A 21,482-nucleotide genomic window follows, 5' to 3' on the forward strand; every position below is an offset into this window, starting at 1 on the left:
CTCTTCTATTTAAAATAATAAATTCTTCACGCTCGTTAACTGTTAAGTAACACGTACATTCAATTAACAGAAATCGTTTCGGTTAATCAACACTTGTACATTTCGTTTTATAAAACAAACGAATTATTAATAATCGATTTAGTGTCGACAACACATCAAATTTGATCAAGCAATGCAACGCACAATATTTTCAACAAATAAAGTTAATATTGTATGTGGTGGATTTTAATGATAGTATGTTAAACGAATCGTTTTCTTTAAAAGTAGGAACAAAACCGCACAAATGCTTCTTCGTGTTACCCCAAAAGTTATTTCACTGTGTCTTTAAATGCTTCTTAAGAACACACAAAAACGTATGCATCAAATATCATTACAGAGTATCAAATTGAGATTCATGAATAATTAAAAATTAGATGAAATGTTGAACACAACCTATGCTTACGTGGGTACATTGTGTATTAATGCAGATGCAGTATTCAAAAGGCCTTGCCGCTGCTTTTGTTTTCGTTGCTCCGTCATCTAATCGACACATCATTATGTACATGCTAATGAATATAGTTTTATTTCGTGAAACAAAACTGATTTACCTGATCACGAAGCTCGGTGAGTTGCTGAGATAAACATTTCACTAACTGTTGCGTAGACTCTAAGTGTGACTGTAAACTTCTTAATTCTACTTGTTCCCCTTCTCCCTCGTCCGCTGCCAATGATTTCGCCCTCAATCTCGGGAACCAGTCCAGATTTCGGTCCTGTAAAAAGTACACAGAGCTTAAAAGTTAAAGAACAGCTCATTTTTTTTAAGCTCTATGGACTATTACCTTCACCATGGCGTAGACGTACGACTCGGGTCCTGTGAATTCTGTGGGATCTTTTACTTTCACCAGAACAATGAAATACAAATAATGCCACATATTGTGCTCGTGTTTCACGTGTTCCTCGAATGACACTGTCTTGTTGTCGAAAGATGATCTATTCAAACCTATATAAAAGGAGACGTTCGAATACTCAGCCTCGATATTCATGTCGCAAAAATATTTTTAACACTATGAAACAACACTTACCGCATATGAAACAAGTGTTCTTCAATATCAATTCCTTCTGTTGTTTCTCTGATCTGAGATCAGCGAAAGTATCAATGATAACACCAAAAATGAGATTCAGAACAATGATTATTACGATGAAGAAGAACAGTAAATCGTATACGACCCTAGCAACGAACAACGGCTCCTAAAATCAAAATAGTATACACATATTATACAGCATACTTGTCACAATTAATACTCCTGCACTTACAATACTGGAAGGTGCTCGTAAAATATCGCCAATACCACCGCCATTTCGTAAACCTTGATTCAAAGTTGTGACAATGCACATTACCAAAGAATCGCATGCCCGTTCTTTAAACTCTCCGCCGGCATTAATTACTTCTCCCTGGCTGTCTTTTTCATTCACTGCGTAATCGTGGAAATTTTTGCGATTACATGCAAACGACATTTGGAAAACAAAATCATATAAAAGTAGCCTAACAATATAGAATTAAAGTACCTTCTCGAATGTATTGGGAGACCGTTTCAGTTGCCTCGCATTTATCATTCTCCGCAACATTACATGTTCCTACGCTACCTTCCGTATACGATGCTGAAAATCATAGAACAACATTGTACATGCTTTGATTTATCTGGATTGTACCATAATATTGAGTATGTACTTACAAACAAGAGTGCCATCGACTGTTACTAAGAAGTCGTCTTTAAAGAACATGAAACCAATAATGGAGAACATATAAACTAGAATTAATGCCAATACAGCGGTGAGTATAATAGATCTTCCATTTCTCGTAACAGATCTTATTACATTGAGCAACGTTTCTTCACGGTAAACTACATCGAAGAGCTGAAAGAAGAAAAATATATTCATAAACTTTTACTTTGGAGGATAAGTCTTATTTCCGCACGTATATACTTACTAAAACAGAGTAGAAAAACGGATGCATACAAATCCCAAGAACACAAAATATAAGATACGATATATGATACAAAATTTCGACATTTGTCACTATTTGCTCTATGCTCTTTGTTAAAGTGCCCTGATTACCTATAATACTTATAAGATGTACAACTTTCAATACAACCTGAAACATATAAGTTAAACAATAAATGTATATTGTATATATATAAATATTTATACTTGGAGTATAAATTTATATTATAGTCTATATTTTAATTACCGTAACAAAACCGAGTAACCATAACGTTGGTTCTGGCCCTATAGAGAAAATCAATCGTAATATTGTTGAAGCTACTAACGTACGTATACCAGATTCTCTTGGTAATGTGATCACAATAACAGCAGACGAAAGCATTACCGTCCAAATGAGACCAGATAAGTGTGAACTTAGCACTATAATGAAAATATATATATATTTGTAAAATGTTAGAAATCCAATAATTTTTAAACATGAATATTTTAAATTCTTACTAGGCACAGTTTTCATAAATGGATAAAAGAAAGCTACAATAAGATTTATAAGTACTGCACAATTGAATAGAATATTACTCCATAATGACATGTAACTGCTCATCCAAAATAACACTGGTTGACCTGAAGCGAAAACTCCTTGTTAAACGCATTACATAAATTAAAATAAATAATTGAAATATATATACATCCTAATATGGTTCACCTCTAAGTTTCTTCTGCCATTTCATTTCATTGAACATATCCTCTGTTCTTTCAAAGAAGTCCGAAACTTTAGATCCTTGATCATCCCGCTCTGTGGTATGTAAGACTTTGATCTTTGTGTCCATAGTAATAAGTTCACAGATTTCTGGAATTGGAAACACAATCTGTTCCAAGGTTCGATCGTGTCTAACAATCTGAAAAATATTCACGTAGTAGTATGTCATTATGTTAATATGTATGTATGTATTATAATATGTATACATATACACACGGTATAAATACAGAAAATTGTCATACCTCAATTTGAGCTGTATGAGTTGCATAATATTGAAGCGCTTTATTAATCTTCGGATCCGCATTATTTTGCTCGGATGGTTTTAACATTGAAGCTAGTTCTTTGTTATGTTGTGCTAATTGATGACATAAAATATAAATATTGTGTCCAACCTGCAAGACAATCTCATCAGCACCAAAATCAATCAGATTTATATCGAGTAAAAAATCTTCGAAAAATAATTACTTCTTTCGGCGATACTCCTTCCTCCCCATCGGTCGATGAATCGTCAACATCACCATCATCATCTAACGATTCCTGATGGAATGCTCGACATGCAACATCCACTAACTGCTTAGGGTTCATATTATACAAAATTCTCTCCGCATTCTCGCTGTCCCCTCTACTCTCCATTATAGCTAGTAATAATTTACTGGCATTATTCTTCAATTCTAACACCAAATCCATTCTAGTCTTTCCCAAAGGATTAATATCATTCAAGATCAAGGCAGTTATTATGTCTAGTCCATTCGACTCGTGAGTAGCAATACAGTTTTGATTATCATGACATGGTCCCTGGCAATACTCAGTCAAAGTCTCCAGAGTTTGATTAATTAACGCAACATTGTGTTCGTTGATATATAATCCTAATAAGCCCAACCCTCCAGTGGTCGAACCACAAATGCAATCCAAGAACATGAGCGTCTCTGACACCAGATTAAAATTTGTCTTGTTATTTTGATTGCGAAGGAAATTCTACAACAATGAAGACATTATTTATGCAGCAGTTCGTACAATACTGAAACGTGTATTAAAGAATTAGAGCCTGACCTGCAAATCACGATTATGATTCTCACACAACAATTGCAGAAACCGTAAAATTGGTTGCATTACTAGAACCTTCGTACTTAATTGACCTTCATCTCTTTCTGAGCCTGTTGTTCCGCTACGATGTCTTTCCAGCTTCTCAGCAATCATATCCTCCAATGCACTACCTAGTGCCGCATTGGTTGTTGCATCCTCACCGGGAGCAAGATTTCGAACATTTGCATAAGCTTGTACTGTTGACGACGCAGCCTGATTCAATTCCTCCCGTAATTCATCTGTTATCACAATTCCGTTAGGTTTTCCTGTACGGGAAAAAGAAATCGACGCGAATAAATCTAAATGTGAGCAACTACAGCATTATTTTATTATACCTGTTGTATGTTTCCTTGAGATCTTCTCCATTTCTTTGTTCTGCTCCTTGTCTTCATGAGCCTTGGCTGCGATATCAGATGTATTGACTGTTACGGTGGATTTTATTTCTTGTTGGGAGTCCTTCATTTTGTCATAAAATACCTGGAAAATTTCAAGAGTCGCTTATAAATAAAAAAAACTGCCAAAACAAAGAAATGCAGAATGAGCTAATATTTCTACTATTCAAAGTTATCCTGAGAATACTTGAATACATACTTTGAAAAACGACTGGCTCAAATCACCACCCATCAGTTTGTTAAACACGCTTTTCTGTATAATAGGATTTCCACCCTCCAATAATGCAATACCAAGTTCTATAGCTTCCACAAATATGCTTGGGGAATGTACACTTTTAATTACTAACTCTACCACCAAGTCTGATGCGCCCTCGCGATCAAGATGACTCTGTATTTCATGTAGTGTCCTGCCTGCACGGCTTAGAAGCTTGGCTGCGGAGAATTAAACATTCGTTAAATGTGTATGTTCTCATAGTAAACAAAATAATTGTTTATTATGGATTTATTTGTACCCCCTGGTCCATGAGTAACTGGAGCAGTATGGGAGACTCCAATTTCTACATTCTCCGGCTTTTGTATGAATGATTTTCCAAAGTAGCGAGTCAACAGATTGTTTCTCAACACGTCTCCCTGGAGAAAAGGAAAGAGAATGGACATTAATTTAGTGGAATGTGCTTCTGTTAACTGTGATGTACCAATACATCGTGCAAAGTTTATAAAAATTCAATATGTTTCAAAGGGAAATCCCGTGCATCATTTGTAATGTATTATAAAAATATTTATCTATGTAATAATCTAATAAAAGTAGTTAAGACTGTGTATTTACATTATTTGTGCGTTAAAAGTATCAGAGATATTTGTGCGTTTCGTAACGTGTTTGTAAATATCCTATTCAATTTCAGGTATCACTAAAATGCAGTATTAACACTAATTGTTAATAGAGATATTTTATAGAGATATTATACTATCTTTCGGAAAATGCACAACACTAAAGATTTGTATGATTTGGGTACTTGGAAATTCTTAGGTATAGTACAAAACGGTTGGAATGTATATCATTCTGATAAAAAACTATTTAATAAGACATATAGGACCAGCAAATGTATTATGAAACAAGCTATACTAGCCATATAAATAAGAAGAAGTTAACTATAGTAGTATTCATAAATGTTAAAATATTTGAAAATTTTGTTTCAAAATTCTACACTGCTGTTCCCATTTTGCTAAATATACTATCTAATGACGTATTGGTACACCCTATCTGTAAAAAAAAGTGTATATACATATTTAATTATAATAAATTTTCTTATAATTTCTATTTCTAAACTCTATGCCCATACTAAAATGTACTTGGCAAGTTGTTTTACACTACGTAAAATGATACTTTAAATTTTGATTCACGATAAGTTGAATGTAGTTCAACTTATTTAAACAGTCATTAAACATGATTCTCAAATATTCATATTCATAACAATTCAATATCGTTTCAACAAGTTTCGTATCGTAAATCAGAATTGCTTGAAAGTATAAGATCTAATATCTAATCTATGCTTACGCCATGTTCATTAGAAAAGGTAACAAGAGAAGATAAGGTAAAAAGCAGAGCACGAATTTAAGTGAATGTAAGAAAATTAATCAGGCACATGCACAAGGTACCCACACAACGTACATCGTTCTTGTACTTCAATAAATTTTGTTGATTGTATCCCGTGATTCAACAAAGTCATATCTTTACAAACACCAAATAATAAAGTGTATTTAAATATGCATATTTTATAAAATCGGAAAATATTTACTGCAATTTCAATAACAAAATACATGTACAGACTTTTCATTCATCAGCCGGACATCTTATGCGTGTATATACGCGTGTAATAATTAAAGATGTTCAATATGAGAGATTGTATAAATATACAGCGTGAATTATAAGAAATAGAGCACCCGAGTATCTCTTGTGGATTAACAAACACAAAAAGAAATGCACACACCAAAAGTTGCATTGTTTCGAGACACAAACATAAAACCTTATTATTTTTTCTCGAAATTGTTTTGCCTTTATTAAAAAGCTATTGATGTCGTTATACACGTTGGTGTATAGTTTTACATATTACATGTTGTAGTTTACATCAAGAAGAATTTAAGCATATACCATAAATGACCTTAGCACATGACTATACACGAATGAATTCAGTTTAATATGTTAACTACATCATATAAGGGATGAAAATATAATATTGTTCGAAGAACATCAATGTCTTCTTAACTTAGAAAAAAAACTGCTTTGAGAAGACACCGTTTTTTATTAAATTCATTTATTTTTATTAAAATCGTATCTTATGATTCACGCGGTATATAATATAATAAATAACGGTAGAGTGATGGTGAGAAAAACTGTTAGTTATAAAAATCAAATTGATATTGCCAATTTATATACGTTGTGCCCACAAATTACCGTTGTTATCTACTTTTAATTTTTACCCGCTCTTGCTGAGTCATATGACGAGTTTCAGACTCATCGACAGAGCCTGTTCCAACTTGTGGCTCGGTCTTCTGTTCAGTTTCTTCTTCTTCCAAGACACCTTCGATCTTCGTTCGCAGCATGAAAACATCTTTACCTACATATCTATTCTACGAAACCTACTCACCCACTGTAATTTAACTCTCTATGATGTATTCAGAAAAGCTTGTTGCGTTTTATCTTATTTGCGATCTCTATGTTGCCAACTAAGGAAACTTTGATATGTATATATTGCGTACTGATCGTCTAAAGCGTCGTGAAACATATGGGCATTTAGCTTTTCGGCGAACATGTAAAATACAAGTGGATACGGAGACACAAATTTTCGTATACTTTTAGGTTCAACTAGAACTTGGAACAGTAACATCTTCAATCAAAGGTGCGGTGCTAATTAACGGTGACGAATCTTCCTCGAAAAGGACATGCTTTTTAAAACTGGTTTACGATAAATTCATGAAGACATAATTATTTCCTTCATAATTCTATCTCTGAGATAATAAAACTACATAAACATTTGTTTACATGTCTAGAGGCTTATATAAATAAATATTATTCTGCTAGAATATTCTTTACAGCATCTGACAAAAAATTCTGTTAGAATAATATGGCTGTAATGCATGTAAAATTATCCATACATAGTGTAGTCACAGAGATTACATGATACATTTGTGTTTGTACAAGTAATGTATATTACGGAAATAATGATTCAATAAACCGCGAATGTTTGGAGGGTTCGTCACCGTTAATTAATATCAATAACATTTCCTCAGAAACAACTGAATGCCCTTTTCCACAATGTTGTGTTTTTTCTGTATGGTAATGATCCTTGTAACATCATGCAGAACACAATTCTGTAAAACTCACTTTTTCGCCATATTCAGGGTCAATGGCCATCATTTCTCTGAGAGTCCTTAACACCTTTACACATAATTTCTCCTCTTTCTCTTCAAGTAACTTTTCTGTATGTTTAATTAATCTAAAAAAGAAGATTTATTAACTTATCATGTATATTAGGATATATTAATACAATTTTATGTATGGAAAGTAATTACCTTCGAATAAAGCCACCATTTTCACATCTCTTTCTCGCGTCAGTTGCTGCTGGAAACAATAATTCTGGTCGATAGAGAATGTCCACTAATAAAGATAATTCTGACTGTACTAACGGTTTCAACTGTTCTTCCAGTAATGACACTATGTCTTGTAAACCTTCAATGATACTTCGATCCAAACGCATTAGCTAAATAAAAAGACATTGTACTCTGTAGTGATTCCGTACATAAATAATCGCTGCTTCTATAATACAACCCATTTTTTATAATGATTACTAGTCCCACAATTAGACACTAGCAATATCTCATTTTTAGATTTTTTTTTAGAAATTTTATCGTATACAAAAACAAAAGGTAAAATTAAAATACTCTTTAAATAAAGTTCAATTAAAGACTCTAATAGTTTAGCAATGCAGTACATATTAGTGTTCCTCTATTTCAATTATATGTAATACATTCATATTCTTTAGCAATTCTACACTACATTGTATATCATTATTAAGTTTAAAGCACTAAAATTGCATATCTATATCAAACTAGCAAAGTGCTAAATTCTTACGAGTGACCTTTACCTCATTTTTAGTATCCTCATCATTTAAGTCACTCTAGATATTTGAAGATTGGATCTATTATAAATTGATTATATATTTCATCTTTAAACTAACACCATTTGAATACAAAAATAACTTCGAAATAATATGTATCATTACCTGGCTTTGAGTACGTTCTATTTTCGGTTGTTTAGCAGCTTGAAGCCATTTGCTTGTTTGTCTACTGAGCATTGCCGCTTTATTAAACATGGAAGCAACCTGGCTTTCCAGATCAGTTGGAATGGCTATCCCTCTACCTTTAGCTAATATATTAAACAAAGTGTATTTTTTAATGGAGTTATGAGAAACATTATTTGATTCGAATATTAATGCCTTTAGTACCATAATGCTAATAGTAATATTGACTTACCTACATCGGACAATGTCCTTATACAATTTTCTACATTAAACCTTTGACCAGCATTTAGCCACGAGCATTGCGACACTTTAAAAGCTGCGTGTAGCAGCTGAACGAATATGGGTTGTCGTGTCTGTTTTGAAAATCCACAATTTCTATTAATATTTGTAAAGAACAGTAAAATATCTACATTATCCTAGATTCATAAATACAATATAAAAAATGTATGTATTATTTTTATGTTTTCGTGTATAAACTAAGCCCTTAAACACAGAACCCATTTTAGTAGAACCCAAAGTGTATGGAAGTATGCATTCATTTTTATTTATTAGAAATTTTATATTAGTTTTGTTATTCCTTGCATTCGGTGTAACACACTCATTGCCAAGCAAGTCTATTAAAGAAATTTGTAAATATTGAGTCATAGATTCATGCTATAGGAAGTACAAAAGAATAGGAACTTTTTGATGTAACATATAAACCATATATGATATATGTAATACATATTAGAAGAGTTATGGTTAGTATTTCGGATAATTCGAACATCAAGCTTATAATTTCTTAATTAAGGACAGTGAATGTGTCAGTGTAATTTTATAGAAACGCAAACCAGAATTTGTAAATAGTTGAAACCTTTCATTGTGAATGGAGCATACGTAAGCTTCTACTTTTAATTTGCTATTGTCCTTTATATGTTCATGTCATTGTATTGTACAGAAAGACATATACAAGAAATATTCTGAATTTACAGAATACATGTATGTACAATAGAAAACATATTGCTGAGATCTATTCCTTACTTTTAAATTTTCGAACTAACATCATTCTCTAGTATCATGTCACCATGTATCATGTTAGTATTACTGTGTATTTACAAGTGCTCCTAATTGATTGAGCATTTTTTAACTGGATACTCACATAGCCAGTAAGATTATTATCAGTATTCCGGTCACTCTCCTTGATGCTCCAATATAGTCTAGCCTCGTGCAGATGTTTCTATTAGTAAATCAACCCACCACCATATAGACCCAGCACACAGACCCAGTAAACCAATGTTGACGAGTCAAAGAAGAGGCCAGGTGTAGCATGCCAAAAACACAGAACATGCCGCTGATGCAATCACCAATTACCAAGCACACATCAATGTTTATATTACCATTACGGTAATCAATTTGCGATACATTCTGGCCTACCGTACCACAATAGGCGCAATAAATGAAAAGAAACATAAAATATATATCGACGAGAAAACAAAATAAAATAAGTGTACATAAATAAATGCTAATGTCTCTATATGTTTGTGATATGTACTTGGTTCATAAGGAAACTTAAATTAATGTGTTCTTCATGCAAAGCAAGAAATCATCAGATAAAATAAACGACAGAGTATTTTTGCACAACTTTACACGTAATTAAGTATGTGTCAGTTATGTTACTTATGCCTACTGTGTGGCAATTTATTTAATTGTACTGGTACTATAAATGTATCTGATATTTCAGTTATTCATTTGGAAGTACTTTTATAATTACGATTATACTTTCGATCTACTGTTGAACGACTCATATATGCTTATTTAAATTTGTTCTACATAAGTACAAAGTTCAAGTTCTTACATTAGTTGAAACTAATGATTTCATATTCTTTACTATTAATTACCTCCATTTCGATGCACTTCAGTTATGTAATGAAACACAATAAATGTTTGAGTTCAAATTATTTCAGATTTCACATTCGTAAAATTATAGCAATCTCTTTAAGGAGGTAGAAGCAGCTTTATTATAATAATATATAATTATCGCGTATAATTATATTTTTTTATAGATAGAAAATAATTTCTCCATATGTAAAAATAAAAAGTTGTGAAAATTGTAAATTAAAAATATTCGTTTCTCATGTAATAAACGATAAAACATGATATTATGTGAAAGTATGAATAATTTGTGCTTTAATGTAGATTGCATAAATACATTTAGTAAGAAATGTCTTTTTTCAATGTTGTAAATATTCATGTATGTAAATCAAAGTGCTCACATACTCAAAAAAGGTGCCATATCCACCACATAAATATTGACGTTACTTTAAACATTTCTGTAGTAGGCCTGTACTGACTACACCGTAAATTTCATATATGTATTCATGTAGACAATATAGAAAAAGTAGAAACTATAATTCTCGCTTAAAAGAACGTTATGAATAAATACTGTACCTGCACTGTAGTACTTTGATCTGAAAATGGACTGCTAAAGAACGTTGTAATGATATTCATTAGGCAACCTGTCACATAATTTTCCAGAGCCGTATCAGCGTGTTCACGATCATGCGTGGCAGTAGCTATTATACCCATGTCTACAATAAAAGACTTTTCAAACAACGACCACATATGATTTGATGTATAAATTTCTTTCATTTCCACTTCTGTGTCAATATAGCAATGATTTAGGAAGTTTATATATGCTTCTTTAACCTAAAAATAGTATATACACGTTGCAGAGCATACAATTCATAAAGACAGATACATGGTCAGCATGAAACTTACTTCTGGTATGCAGTCTGGGTGCGATACCATAACAACAATGTCATCTAATGGTAATAGACTATGGCATTTAATTTCAGTATTGACATTTTTACCCATTGTACAGCAAGCCAATAATTTCACCAATTCCACATGATACCTAGAATGAACAATAATAGAAAGTGTCTAATAAAATGTACAATCTAAAGGTACAAAGATATTTGCTTATTATGTCTACAGAAGATACATACTTTAAGGGACTACTTTCATCCATCCTATGCCTTTCAGATCGCATCATTTCCACAAAAATACCATTTCCTGACATTTCCTGATAAATTGATTCTCAGCTTTAACTACCGTTTGAAGAAATTTTAGATACTGTACATGCTTTCCATGAGTCTCTATACAGTGCACGAAATGCTGTATAACCTTAGCGCTTACTTCATTGCACAAAGTAGAATTGTCTTGAAAAATGCTACACACAGTTTGAGCTTCACGTATGCCAGGATTCAAAAATAAATCTAGTTGTTTATGCAACAAAACCTGATTTTGTTGATTACCCAAACAGAAATTCTGCAGAAAGTCATGTGCCAATCGCATTAACTCGTTCATTCTAACATCCTCTTTGGTGTCAAATGGAACTTGTAATAAATCTAACACAACAGTGTGTACACCAACGTTGCGTAAAAGTCTTTGCTCGTGTTTCCGAGGTTTTAGCTGACCACCTATCGTTTGTATACATAGTTTATTCATGCGAATCAGTATTTGTTGTATTTTTTTATATTCTTCTGCCTGGTCCGCGTGTAGTGGAGGACCAATGTCTAAATCTATTGCAGATCCTACAATTTCAGAAATCATTTTTCTTGTTAATAAATATCTCTTTTTAACATTTTACTTTATAAGTTTATCCTTAGGCAAATATTATTATTACCTTTCTTGTCTGATGTTGTTAATTGAGGCGGTGTTTTCCGTGGAGTGGCTCCGTCATCTTCTTCTTCCTTATTTTTCTTTTTCTTGCCACCATGTTCTTCTGCTGCTTTCGATTTGTACACCCAAAGTTCCGATTTTTCGACCGACTGGCGTAAAACATCTAAATCCGATTTAATTTGTTTATAAGACTCGACATCGCTATCCGAAACTAACAGTTGTACCTATTTATAACAAAAAATATCTTCCATATTGTTTGTTTTCGATACAGTTTTTACTTTGTTATCTTACTTGTAATATCTAACACAAAATAACATACTTGTTTAAACGCTTGTAATACTTCTTGCCGTTGACTAAAATGCCTGAAGAGCAAATGTAGGGCTCCGGAAACTAATGGTGGATAGTCGTGCATCGCCAAATGGAGTAAAACACGCAAAAATGTCCTGCCACCTTGACCATCCAAATCTAACGCTACACACTCCTCACTAAATTGCACAATTTATGAAGTAATTCTTTAACATTAAAACAGAAACAGTGGGTAAAGTGTTACCTGCTTCCGAATATACCCTCTGCTTGGGTACCAATTAGTTCCAAATCGATATTTTTTTGGCCGAGACTCAAATCACCGGAGGCTCGTTCGGTTTCGTCGAATTCTTGTTTGAAAATGCTTAATAAACAAGAAATCCTATAGTCCAATCGAACGTCAAGAATAAATTGCAAAATTTCGATTATTTTCAACTTGGTGTCCATCACCAACGGGTATTCTTTCTGTGAGAGTGGTTTCGGCATAGGAGACGAACTTCCGCCCAATACTTGTCCAGCTGAACCCAATGTTAAGCTTGTCATTACTGCTCCCATATCTCCGATACATCTCAGAACTCCACCTTCAGCTATTGAAAATGTAATAAACACCCTTTACTATGTTTTTATATCACATAATAGTTCTTACACATAATTTACTTCTATAGTATTATATTCAAAGTATGTATATACATATATTTACATAAATAGGAACTAAATAAACCTGTTAACACTAAATGAAATAAATGAAGTATGATATCTACTATATAAAAATGTAATAAAATATTCATACTAATAAATATTGAATACAGAATATGTAGATAAAAAAGTTACGTGTTGTTCAATAAAATAAATACAAATACAACTATTGCCACGTGGAAATTATAATGTAAATTAAAAAATCAACTTAGTAATGGATTTAAGTCAGTCTCATAAATGATTTGCAACTTTCATTACTTCAGTGGTATGCATTACCTGTTTCCTCAGAATCCGCAGAATCAGCTTTAGAAGTTTTCAGAACAAATCAGTTAATTACATTGATATGTGCATTATTTATATGTGTGCTTGTTTCATCAGATGAGTTAATTATGTGTGGATACTATTTGGAATGTGTTATTTTAATAGGGTAGGTTGAAGTGCAAAAGTACATTTTGTATTGCAATGTGAAAATTTGGTATTCTATTATACACACGATATATACAGTCTAGGAAATTAGTGTATGTACAAATAAATATTACATTCTTATATAATTTATCCACTTACAATCAATATCACCAGTTGGAATTTTCCTTTCCGAGGCATCATTTTCCGAAATACAGTCCAAAATGCATAGCAATGTTTTCGTTAGTCTTAAAAGGTCGCTGAAACTGTAGAATCCGAAGTATATTAGATCGCGTGCCAGTTTGACGACCTAAAAATATTTAACAAAATTAAACAACTTCGATCTTTGAAGAACAATATGTGTTTTGAATAGAATTTATTATTCTTACTTCAAACGTAAGTTTATTCTGTTCTTGGTCTGCGAAAGACCACATTTTTGCAACAACGTTACACAAATAATCTTCTACAAACATTATAGTCGAGCTAAATTTAGCCCAAACAACTTCTTTATTTTGATCCCGCATTCTGTTTGCATCGTAACTGAAATCAAACAATGCGTTCCATAAGTCTTTCGGAATGTATACAATTTATTCGTATGTTACGCAATGTTTCATTTTCACGTACTCGTTGATACTCATTTTTGAAGGAATTTCAGACCACAGACGTGCATACTTTACTGGAGTAACTTGCTCCTGCGGATCCCTATCAACGTGAAGGTGTAACATGAGTCGACAAAATGATGCACGCAATTCGTACGGCACTGTTTCATCTTCCATACACCTAAATTTCGAATGAAAATTTTATTTTATATATCAGTGTTAAAGTAAACGCTTTGAAAATAAAACGTATCTAACTTACTTGAGTATAAGACCAATATCTAAATGAGGTGATAAATTATTCAAGGCTAGATACTGTCTATTCAGACACATATTACTAAAAAGATTTAATTGATGTCTATAGTAGTCTAATATTGCTGCATCTTGAACACTGCCCAGTCTTGCTCCCCTTGATAATTCATTCAATGACATTGACTTCTATGAATAATATCGAAAACTTTGAAAACTTCAAACAAATTATAAATCCGCAATTCAATAATATAGAGATGCTAACCATTTCATTGTTCCATAAAAGAAATACTTCGAGTTCCTCCATGACAGTAATTTGTGGTTCACCATTTTCTTGCTTTTCATCAAGTTCTTCCACCTCAACCTGAGTTTTCATCATTCTAGAAAATTTGTAATGTCAGCATGTAGCAATAAACCAACCAGTATTCACTGAAAGTATTTCCTTTACCTAGTTTCTATTAGTATGTCTTTATTCTTTTCACTCAATACGCTCTTGCAAATCAGCTCCTGAGTCACTGCTATTGCTTTTTTATTAGAGATGCATAAGTCCGACAGATAATCTAAAAATCTCGATTCCCAATTGTGCATATTCTTCCTCACAAGACCCACGAACGTCTCGATTTCTGCAGCTGTGATGTGTTTCTCTAACAATTTTCTATTATTATGCAAGAGTGCAGTGATAGTGTCTTCCGCTAGGATATCATATCCAATTTGTTTTTGCATGAAAGCAAAGTGCTTGGCAATATATTCCTATAACAAAAGAATTAACGTAAGCGTTTACATTAATAACACGAAGAACTACACCTACTGTAAAGTCATGATACCTGATTCTTTCTGTAGTCTTGTTGAGAAAGTCTTAATATTCGGTAACACAAACGAAACATGTATTTGTATGGTGCATGCCTTGGATCATTCAGTTCCTCTATTCTAAGGAATGGTCCCTCGCCTTCCGCAGACTCTAAGAACGGAGCCTACGAATCAAATTCTTAAAGATAGACGAATTGTAAAATACAAACGTCTATGCTGAAGCGAAACTATAATACCTGAAGTATTTTAAACAATTGACCAAGTATGTATTGTTCCCTCAATAACTTCTGTCGGTCCCTTACAGCATTGGTAACAATTAACTCTAATGCTTCAGATTTATTCTGCTCGTTCTCTAATCCAGCTATGAAATACACTATATCCTGCAGTAAACTAGTCACAGCTCGCCTCTCATTGTGGGAAATTGTGCCTATTTCCAGTTTACCGCTTATTAAAGCTAACACCTTACAGGCATCGTTCGCAAAATCGAGGTCTCGCACTTCTACAGGTGACACAGACCTCAAAGCAAACGCTTCTTTGTCCTCCTTGTTAATAGCACAGCCCACCTTGCATACAAATTTCATTTCATTGAAATTATACAACTGCCATTAATAACGTGATACCAATAATAATAGTAATATATCGTTAATGCAGGATACCTTTGACATAACAGGTTTCTCGTCATCTTTATCAATTGGTACACTTGTCGAGTGAACCCAAGTATTTGTACATATGTGGTGTAACCTAACAAAAGACGACTGAGGTACTAAACTATCACCCCTGGTTAATGTTGTTGGATCCAGTTCAAACAATGAACTAATTTCGTTACTGTGTGGAACTGATACTAATCTAAACACTGGCCCAGGGGGATCTACAAATGAAATAGGAATGTATCACAATTAAGTTTTTAATACATTATAAACAAACGGCAATATTGGACGGATTTCTATTGGACACTCTACATCAAACATCAATAACCGACATTGTGTGGTATGCAGTACACTAGTTTTACAAAAACATGTGAAACTCTTGTAGATAACCGTTGGCAACATTTACATACATCTATATATCTTACCACGTTTGCCTTTTATGGTTTCACGCGGTTCGTCGGTGTCTATTTCAGCAGCCAAGTATTGACCTGTCGCTAAATGTTTAAATCTAAAAAGAGAATTCCAGTGACCAGCGCCTCCTCTGCATGGGTCATGCTGCACTACCTGCAAAGAAAAGTGGTAACTCATCAAATACGGGATGATTACAAATTAACCGAAAAGTTCTAGCAACTATGGCCGATACATTCGACTACATTTTTATAAATGAAAATTATCATTTTATATTATTATAAATAAAGTTAACAAGAAACTTAAAATTACTAGAAACACTTTAAAATTAACTGGATTCCAAGACATCAAGCTGGATACTGGTACCATATTACGAGTATTTAATTCAGTGGATTCAGTGATCAGAGTAAAACTTGCACTTGATATCTCACCTCAACCTCCCACAGGGCTTTGCTACTCGTAGCCGCGGTCGCACTGGTTCTGCCAGTGGTCCTCAGAAACACGTGTTGCTTCTTCTTATATTCATCCATCGTAAGGAACTTCTCTTGTTCAGCGTGGAACAACCGAACCACGTCTCCACCTTTCAGGATCTCTTCCTGATTCTCTCTGTGCTCCATGAACAGCGTCACCTTCCAGGAGGTAGCTGTGTTCACCACGTTCACCTCTTTGCAACCCGGATTGTCGCTGAGTTCGTAGTTCGCCGCCACGTGTATACCCTGTCTACCAGCGTTCACCGGCTCCAGAATCACTTTATCACCGACGACGACGCTGTCGCCGTCGCTGCGCAGCTTGTAAAAGGGCATTATGTAGAGCCAGGAGCCCTCGTTCCCATTCGCGTCCAGGTATACTCTCATCGCGTTCTTCTCGAGAAGCGCCGGTAGCCTCTTGTTGACGGTCAAGAATTTGTTAGACTTAAGATGCAAGAGCTGAAATGGGATTCATGTCATGTAGCAAATCCATTGAGAATTTCTTAAACAGAGGATGAAAAGAAAAGCTTCCATGTTCTCGTTACATCTAAGGTACAACTAGACAAAGTAACAAACGTGTCTGTAAAATAAATAACGAGTTCAAATGTCAATATCTTAAAGGTCAACGAAACAGCACAGATTAAGCAATTGAAATCAAGGTCAATGGTATCAAATGAGATAGAGCTCAATATGTTAATTTTCTAAATTTAAGAAAATTATGAAAAGTGTTGTCACTAATACCCTTCTTTTCACTGTTACGCTAAATCTATATCTGAACCGTGGGCAGTGGCAGGATCAAACAAAAAGATTCCTATGAGCTAAGTAATACGTTCAAGATTAAAGTCAATAAAATCACACTGATTCAGATAACAGACCTGGATCTAAAAGGAACAACGAAGTTGGATCAGAATTAAGTCAGCGGTCCCCTCACAGTGCGTTAACTTCTAAAGTAGACCATAATTCCTTGATAAAGTGGGAACTAACGTAATACCCCGATATTTCGACAAAGATCCCCCCCGCTGCATGATTACATCACGCTAATTAGACGACTAATGGCTTTCCCAGCCTCTTCCGTTTCAAGGGACGATCTTTCGCCTCTGCAAAATACACGAGTACCGGCTATCACTTGGCGGTAATGTCATCCCCTCCCTTGTTGACAATAATGGCACCGCCAATGTAATTAATAATTCGATCATACTCTTAAAACAATATGCAATTAAAGTCACGACCTCGCGAGAGATTCCAGTCATCCGTTTGAAAGAGGAACCTCGCCGCGACCAAGCCTCCCGCAGCTGTTCAACGACGACGGTACCAGAGAGGAAGTAGATTCTGATAATTGACGATCGCTTATCATGTGTTCCGTGTTGCTTTCGCGATAAATCGTAAACGACCAGGAAATCAGGCCCCTCTAGTAGCTCGAAAAATGCATAGTGTTCCGGAAATGACTATCTGCTAGATTAAAAAGCGCGAATTTCTGAGGATTTTTATACATATCGTATGGGACAGGAATTGCAAAAGTTTAGTTTGAGGTATGATAGAATTTATAGATGGTTTCTATGTTGTATTTAAAACGTTATGGAACCTCAAGCCTTTCACACGACTATGATTCCAAATATGGGTTAGGTAAAATGATCGGTTTTACCGTTCTAATTCCTATCTTTCTGGAGGGTTCGGTAGGCTTAGTGTAAACCATGAATATGTTTATGTACAGCAATTTTTCAGTTAGGCGTCATTCTGGTCGAACTGCATTGACTACAGTCACCTTAGTTTTTTAATGAAACGTTAAAATAGTTAAAACGTTAAATGGAAAGGCCTCCCACCACTTGATAAATTTATTTCAACTACTGAAATAAATGTTAAACCGAATGTTAATTTGGCATAAATTTCAATAATTTCTAATACAAGATCGATCAACTGTATTACGAAACAGATTTACACAGATTTAAATTATAACTATACAATTTGTACCGCCTACAACGATGAAAATCAAGTATTCTATTCTATAAACACAAACAATCGTAATCTTATTTGTATTGAAAGATTTAATATCTGTATACTTTGTTCTACGAGTCAAAATTATTTATTTCTCTGTTACAATTTTTTTTTTCACCGCAAGTTCGCGTGAAAGGGAGTATCCTTGTGGTATAAAGCTTACATAAATGACCTTCTCGGGCGTGAAGCACAAGGTAAATTAATTCACGTTCGCGTAACTGGGGCAATGTAAAAATACAGAAAAATGTTGGAAAAATAAGAGTAACTTACCTGGACGACGTTGCCATAGGAGACCACGCTGCCCAGCAGTTTCTTATTCTCAGTGTCGTTTTGCTTCTTTTCGATTTCGGCGGCATGCTGGAAGTACATAATACCAATTTCAAATGACAGAAACTCATAATACAATATAAAAATATAAATTTATATCGATCACATAAACAGATCACTATTGAGCTTTATTTATAATAAACGCTTTATTTATAATAAAAATTTCATTCAATGGTTCCAAACTTACAAGGCTTTCGTACCTTTGACTTGCTCTCCTCTAAAGTTTGAAAAGTATCACTTAATACACTCTGGCTCTGGGGTCCAGATTTATTTCAGTGCATTTGGAGAAATCTTTTTTATAGTTAGTAACGGAAAATTCAATGTGAGTTCAAAATAAAGTAGTCCCCGCTTAATAGACGCATTGGTTCCCCGTTTAATCCATGCAAAGATATACCCACCAATTCCAAGTTCGAACCTTTCTCTCCATTTCACTCGCATTCAATGTTTCTCACAACCAGGAATTCCTAAAACAGCTAGTTCCTCGGATAACTGTCGCAAAGAGTACCTGAGCCTGCGTCCATTAAGCGGGAATTACTGCATGTAGGTGGAAAATTAACTTACGTGAAGTCTTTTGAGCAGCACGGCATCGGTACCGCTCGCGCTTTGTTTCGCGGCCTTCCAAAATTGCTTTTGAGCAGAATATCGATTCATGGGACATATTTTGAAGAGGCAATCTGAAAACCATCACAAAGACCAATGTTAATTAAGTGGAATGGATGCAATGTCTCGAGGAATTCTACTGCAAAAATGTATTCTTTAATTCGCAAAATACGGACGTTTTTGCGAGAGTTAATACACACGTTCCAGTTAAAGAATTAAATATAGATCTGACACGAAATAGAAATTTTATAACGACAGTTGATGTAGAAATTACCTCTGAACTTCTTTGGCGGAGTTGATAAATCTCCAGCTTCGGGACATACCACGCATCTGTCGTCCACCAATCTGAAAACGAATTGAACAGGAATTAAATTCACGACTGCCAATAAATTAAGTACTTTCACTTGAAAATTTCTTAAGAGAAACTTAAATTTCTTCAAATTTATTATAAAAACTATTAACAATACTAAATTTACATTTATTACCATTTAGTATTATTTACCATTATAGATGTATGTATAGAATATAATATAGAAATATTTACCACTAGAAAAATACTGATCTTTCTCAAGTTACTCGAATACCTGAATTACTTGCCATTATGTCCACCTATCATACTTTATCATATTCTACAGAGACAAAGTAGGAAACTGTATTAACACTCCGTCACACGTCCGTTTTCAAACGTAGTTATCACACTGGGTCAATTACACTTAATCCAATAATCAATCAGCTGTTGTTTAAAAATCATTTGTTAAATTAAGTCGCAGAAAACTCCCAGATGAAATTTAAACATTGTAGATTGTATTTTCATGGTTAAAAATTAACATTGAAAGTTTCATGTCTCAAAAATTCTTGAAAACAAAATTCTGAAAAAAGGTTTTTAGGATATTTGAAATTACCACAAAATGGCGTCAGTAGTACCATTTTCAATGGTACCTCAAATATACATATTTTACTTCGAAGTTAAATTTTAGGTCAATTTGACTTAATATGACAACGAAGGGTTAAGTAGTATCACGTGCATGCAAAAAGACTTTCTTTCCTTAAAAAAATCGCTTCCAATATTAAACAATTCTTACAACTGTTACTCAAAACAGCTCCCGTCATTTTCCGTGCTCTTGCCATTTTTCGATCAAAAGTCGAATTCAGTCTGCTTAAATGTGACAGCCATTACTTTTCCATACACCAAATACACGGTGGTTCTAGTTTTGTTTCGTGGAAGACTATTCCACGATGGACGAAATTGTCCCGGAAACGACCGTCATATAAATCCGTCAGTACAGGTGAGATGAAAGCAACGTGTAAATCGATATTGGGGCAGGTCGTGTTCTGCCCGGGGGCTGTAACGCGGCGAAGTGACGTTGGGGGCTTTCGTCTTTCAAAATATAAGAACAGTGCAGGGTTCTGGGTCCCCAAGGTCTTACGGTAAACAACTATACCGGAGAAACGGTATCTTATTCACGCCACCAGAGTGCCACTCCGAACGCTATAAATTATAGCGTAACGCACAGGGGTAACTCGGTAGGTCAAGGAACTTCTCCAGCATAAATGTTGATATACTACGACGTCAAGGGGTCGTTAAAAATTTGCCTGCAACTAAGAAGAATACTAACCGGATCGAAAAAGGAATGGAGAGAAACAGGATTTAATTAATGCATGAAAATGTTGGTTTCGTGTGATATTCAGAAACTCCGCTTTCATTGAGTTTTTTAATAACTGATTTGAATGATTTTTTCTTGTAGTTTCGTTGTACGTGCTACGGCTAACAAGTTCATCATGTTTTTAAAGAGGTTTAATAGTGAAAAAGGTACTTTG

At 34.2% G+C, this 21,482-nt stretch overlaps 1 protein-coding gene across 1 annotated transcript in view; it reads right to left on the minus strand.

Moving 5' to 3' along the window:
* Positions 1-224: 224 nt before the first annotated feature.
* The window catches only part of LOC107185745 (inositol 1,4,5-trisphosphate receptor), a 43,276-nt gene continuing 22,018 nt past the window's right edge, over positions 225-21,482 (minus strand). The window contains exons 3-46 of the mRNA XM_015573502.1: positions 19,939-20,009; positions 19,626-19,738; positions 19,008-19,094; positions 16,710-17,204; positions 16,296-16,434; positions 15,880-16,091; positions 15,460-15,786; positions 15,241-15,387; positions 14,865-15,166; positions 14,682-14,796; positions 14,430-14,605; positions 14,196-14,351; positions 13,961-14,111; positions 13,734-13,881; positions 12,721-13,060; positions 12,490-12,655; positions 12,175-12,394; positions 11,685-12,082; positions 11,495-11,571; positions 11,268-11,403; positions 10,938-11,195; positions 9,649-9,726; positions 8,743-8,863; positions 8,493-8,635; positions 7,783-7,970; positions 7,595-7,706; positions 6,691-6,798; positions 4,725-4,842; positions 4,412-4,644; positions 4,156-4,297; positions 3,788-4,086; positions 3,203-3,712; positions 2,980-3,129; positions 2,684-2,876; positions 2,479-2,601; positions 2,228-2,400; positions 1,967-2,131; positions 1,713-1,893; positions 1,546-1,638; positions 1,294-1,451; positions 1,062-1,227; positions 819-979; positions 588-749; positions 225-519 (exon numbers count right to left, since the gene is read on the minus strand). Of these exons, the coding sequence (XP_015428988.1) occupies positions 439-519; positions 588-749; positions 819-979; positions 1,062-1,227; positions 1,294-1,451; positions 1,546-1,638; positions 1,713-1,893; positions 1,967-2,131; positions 2,228-2,400; positions 2,479-2,601; positions 2,684-2,876; positions 2,980-3,129; positions 3,203-3,712; positions 3,788-4,086; positions 4,156-4,297; positions 4,412-4,644; positions 4,725-4,842; positions 6,691-6,798; positions 7,595-7,706; positions 7,783-7,970; positions 8,493-8,635; positions 8,743-8,863; positions 9,649-9,726; positions 10,938-11,195; positions 11,268-11,403; positions 11,495-11,571; positions 11,685-12,082; positions 12,175-12,394; positions 12,490-12,655; positions 12,721-13,060; positions 13,734-13,881; positions 13,961-14,111; positions 14,196-14,351; positions 14,430-14,605; positions 14,682-14,796; positions 14,865-15,166; positions 15,241-15,387; positions 15,460-15,786; positions 15,880-16,091; positions 16,296-16,434; positions 16,710-17,204; positions 19,008-19,094; positions 19,626-19,738; positions 19,939-20,009 (8,092 nt within the window). The 3' untranslated portion in view covers positions 225-438. The remainder of the gene's footprint in view (positions 520-587; positions 750-818; positions 980-1,061; positions 1,228-1,293; positions 1,452-1,545; positions 1,639-1,712; positions 1,894-1,966; positions 2,132-2,227; positions 2,401-2,478; positions 2,602-2,683; positions 2,877-2,979; positions 3,130-3,202; positions 3,713-3,787; positions 4,087-4,155; positions 4,298-4,411; positions 4,645-4,724; positions 4,843-6,690; positions 6,799-7,594; positions 7,707-7,782; positions 7,971-8,492; positions 8,636-8,742; positions 8,864-9,648; positions 9,727-10,937; positions 11,196-11,267; positions 11,404-11,494; positions 11,572-11,684; positions 12,083-12,174; positions 12,395-12,489; positions 12,656-12,720; positions 13,061-13,733; positions 13,882-13,960; positions 14,112-14,195; positions 14,352-14,429; positions 14,606-14,681; positions 14,797-14,864; positions 15,167-15,240; positions 15,388-15,459; positions 15,787-15,879; positions 16,092-16,295; positions 16,435-16,709; positions 17,205-19,007; positions 19,095-19,625; positions 19,739-19,938; positions 20,010-21,482) is intronic.

Source organism: Dufourea novaeangliae, unplaced genomic scaffold (genome assembly GCF_001272555.1).
Source record: "Dufourea novaeangliae isolate 0120121106 unplaced genomic scaffold, ASM127255v1 scaffold56, whole genome shotgun sequence".
In the NCBI taxonomy this organism is placed as follows: Eukaryota; Metazoa; Arthropoda; class Insecta; order Hymenoptera; family Halictidae; genus Dufourea; species Dufourea novaeangliae.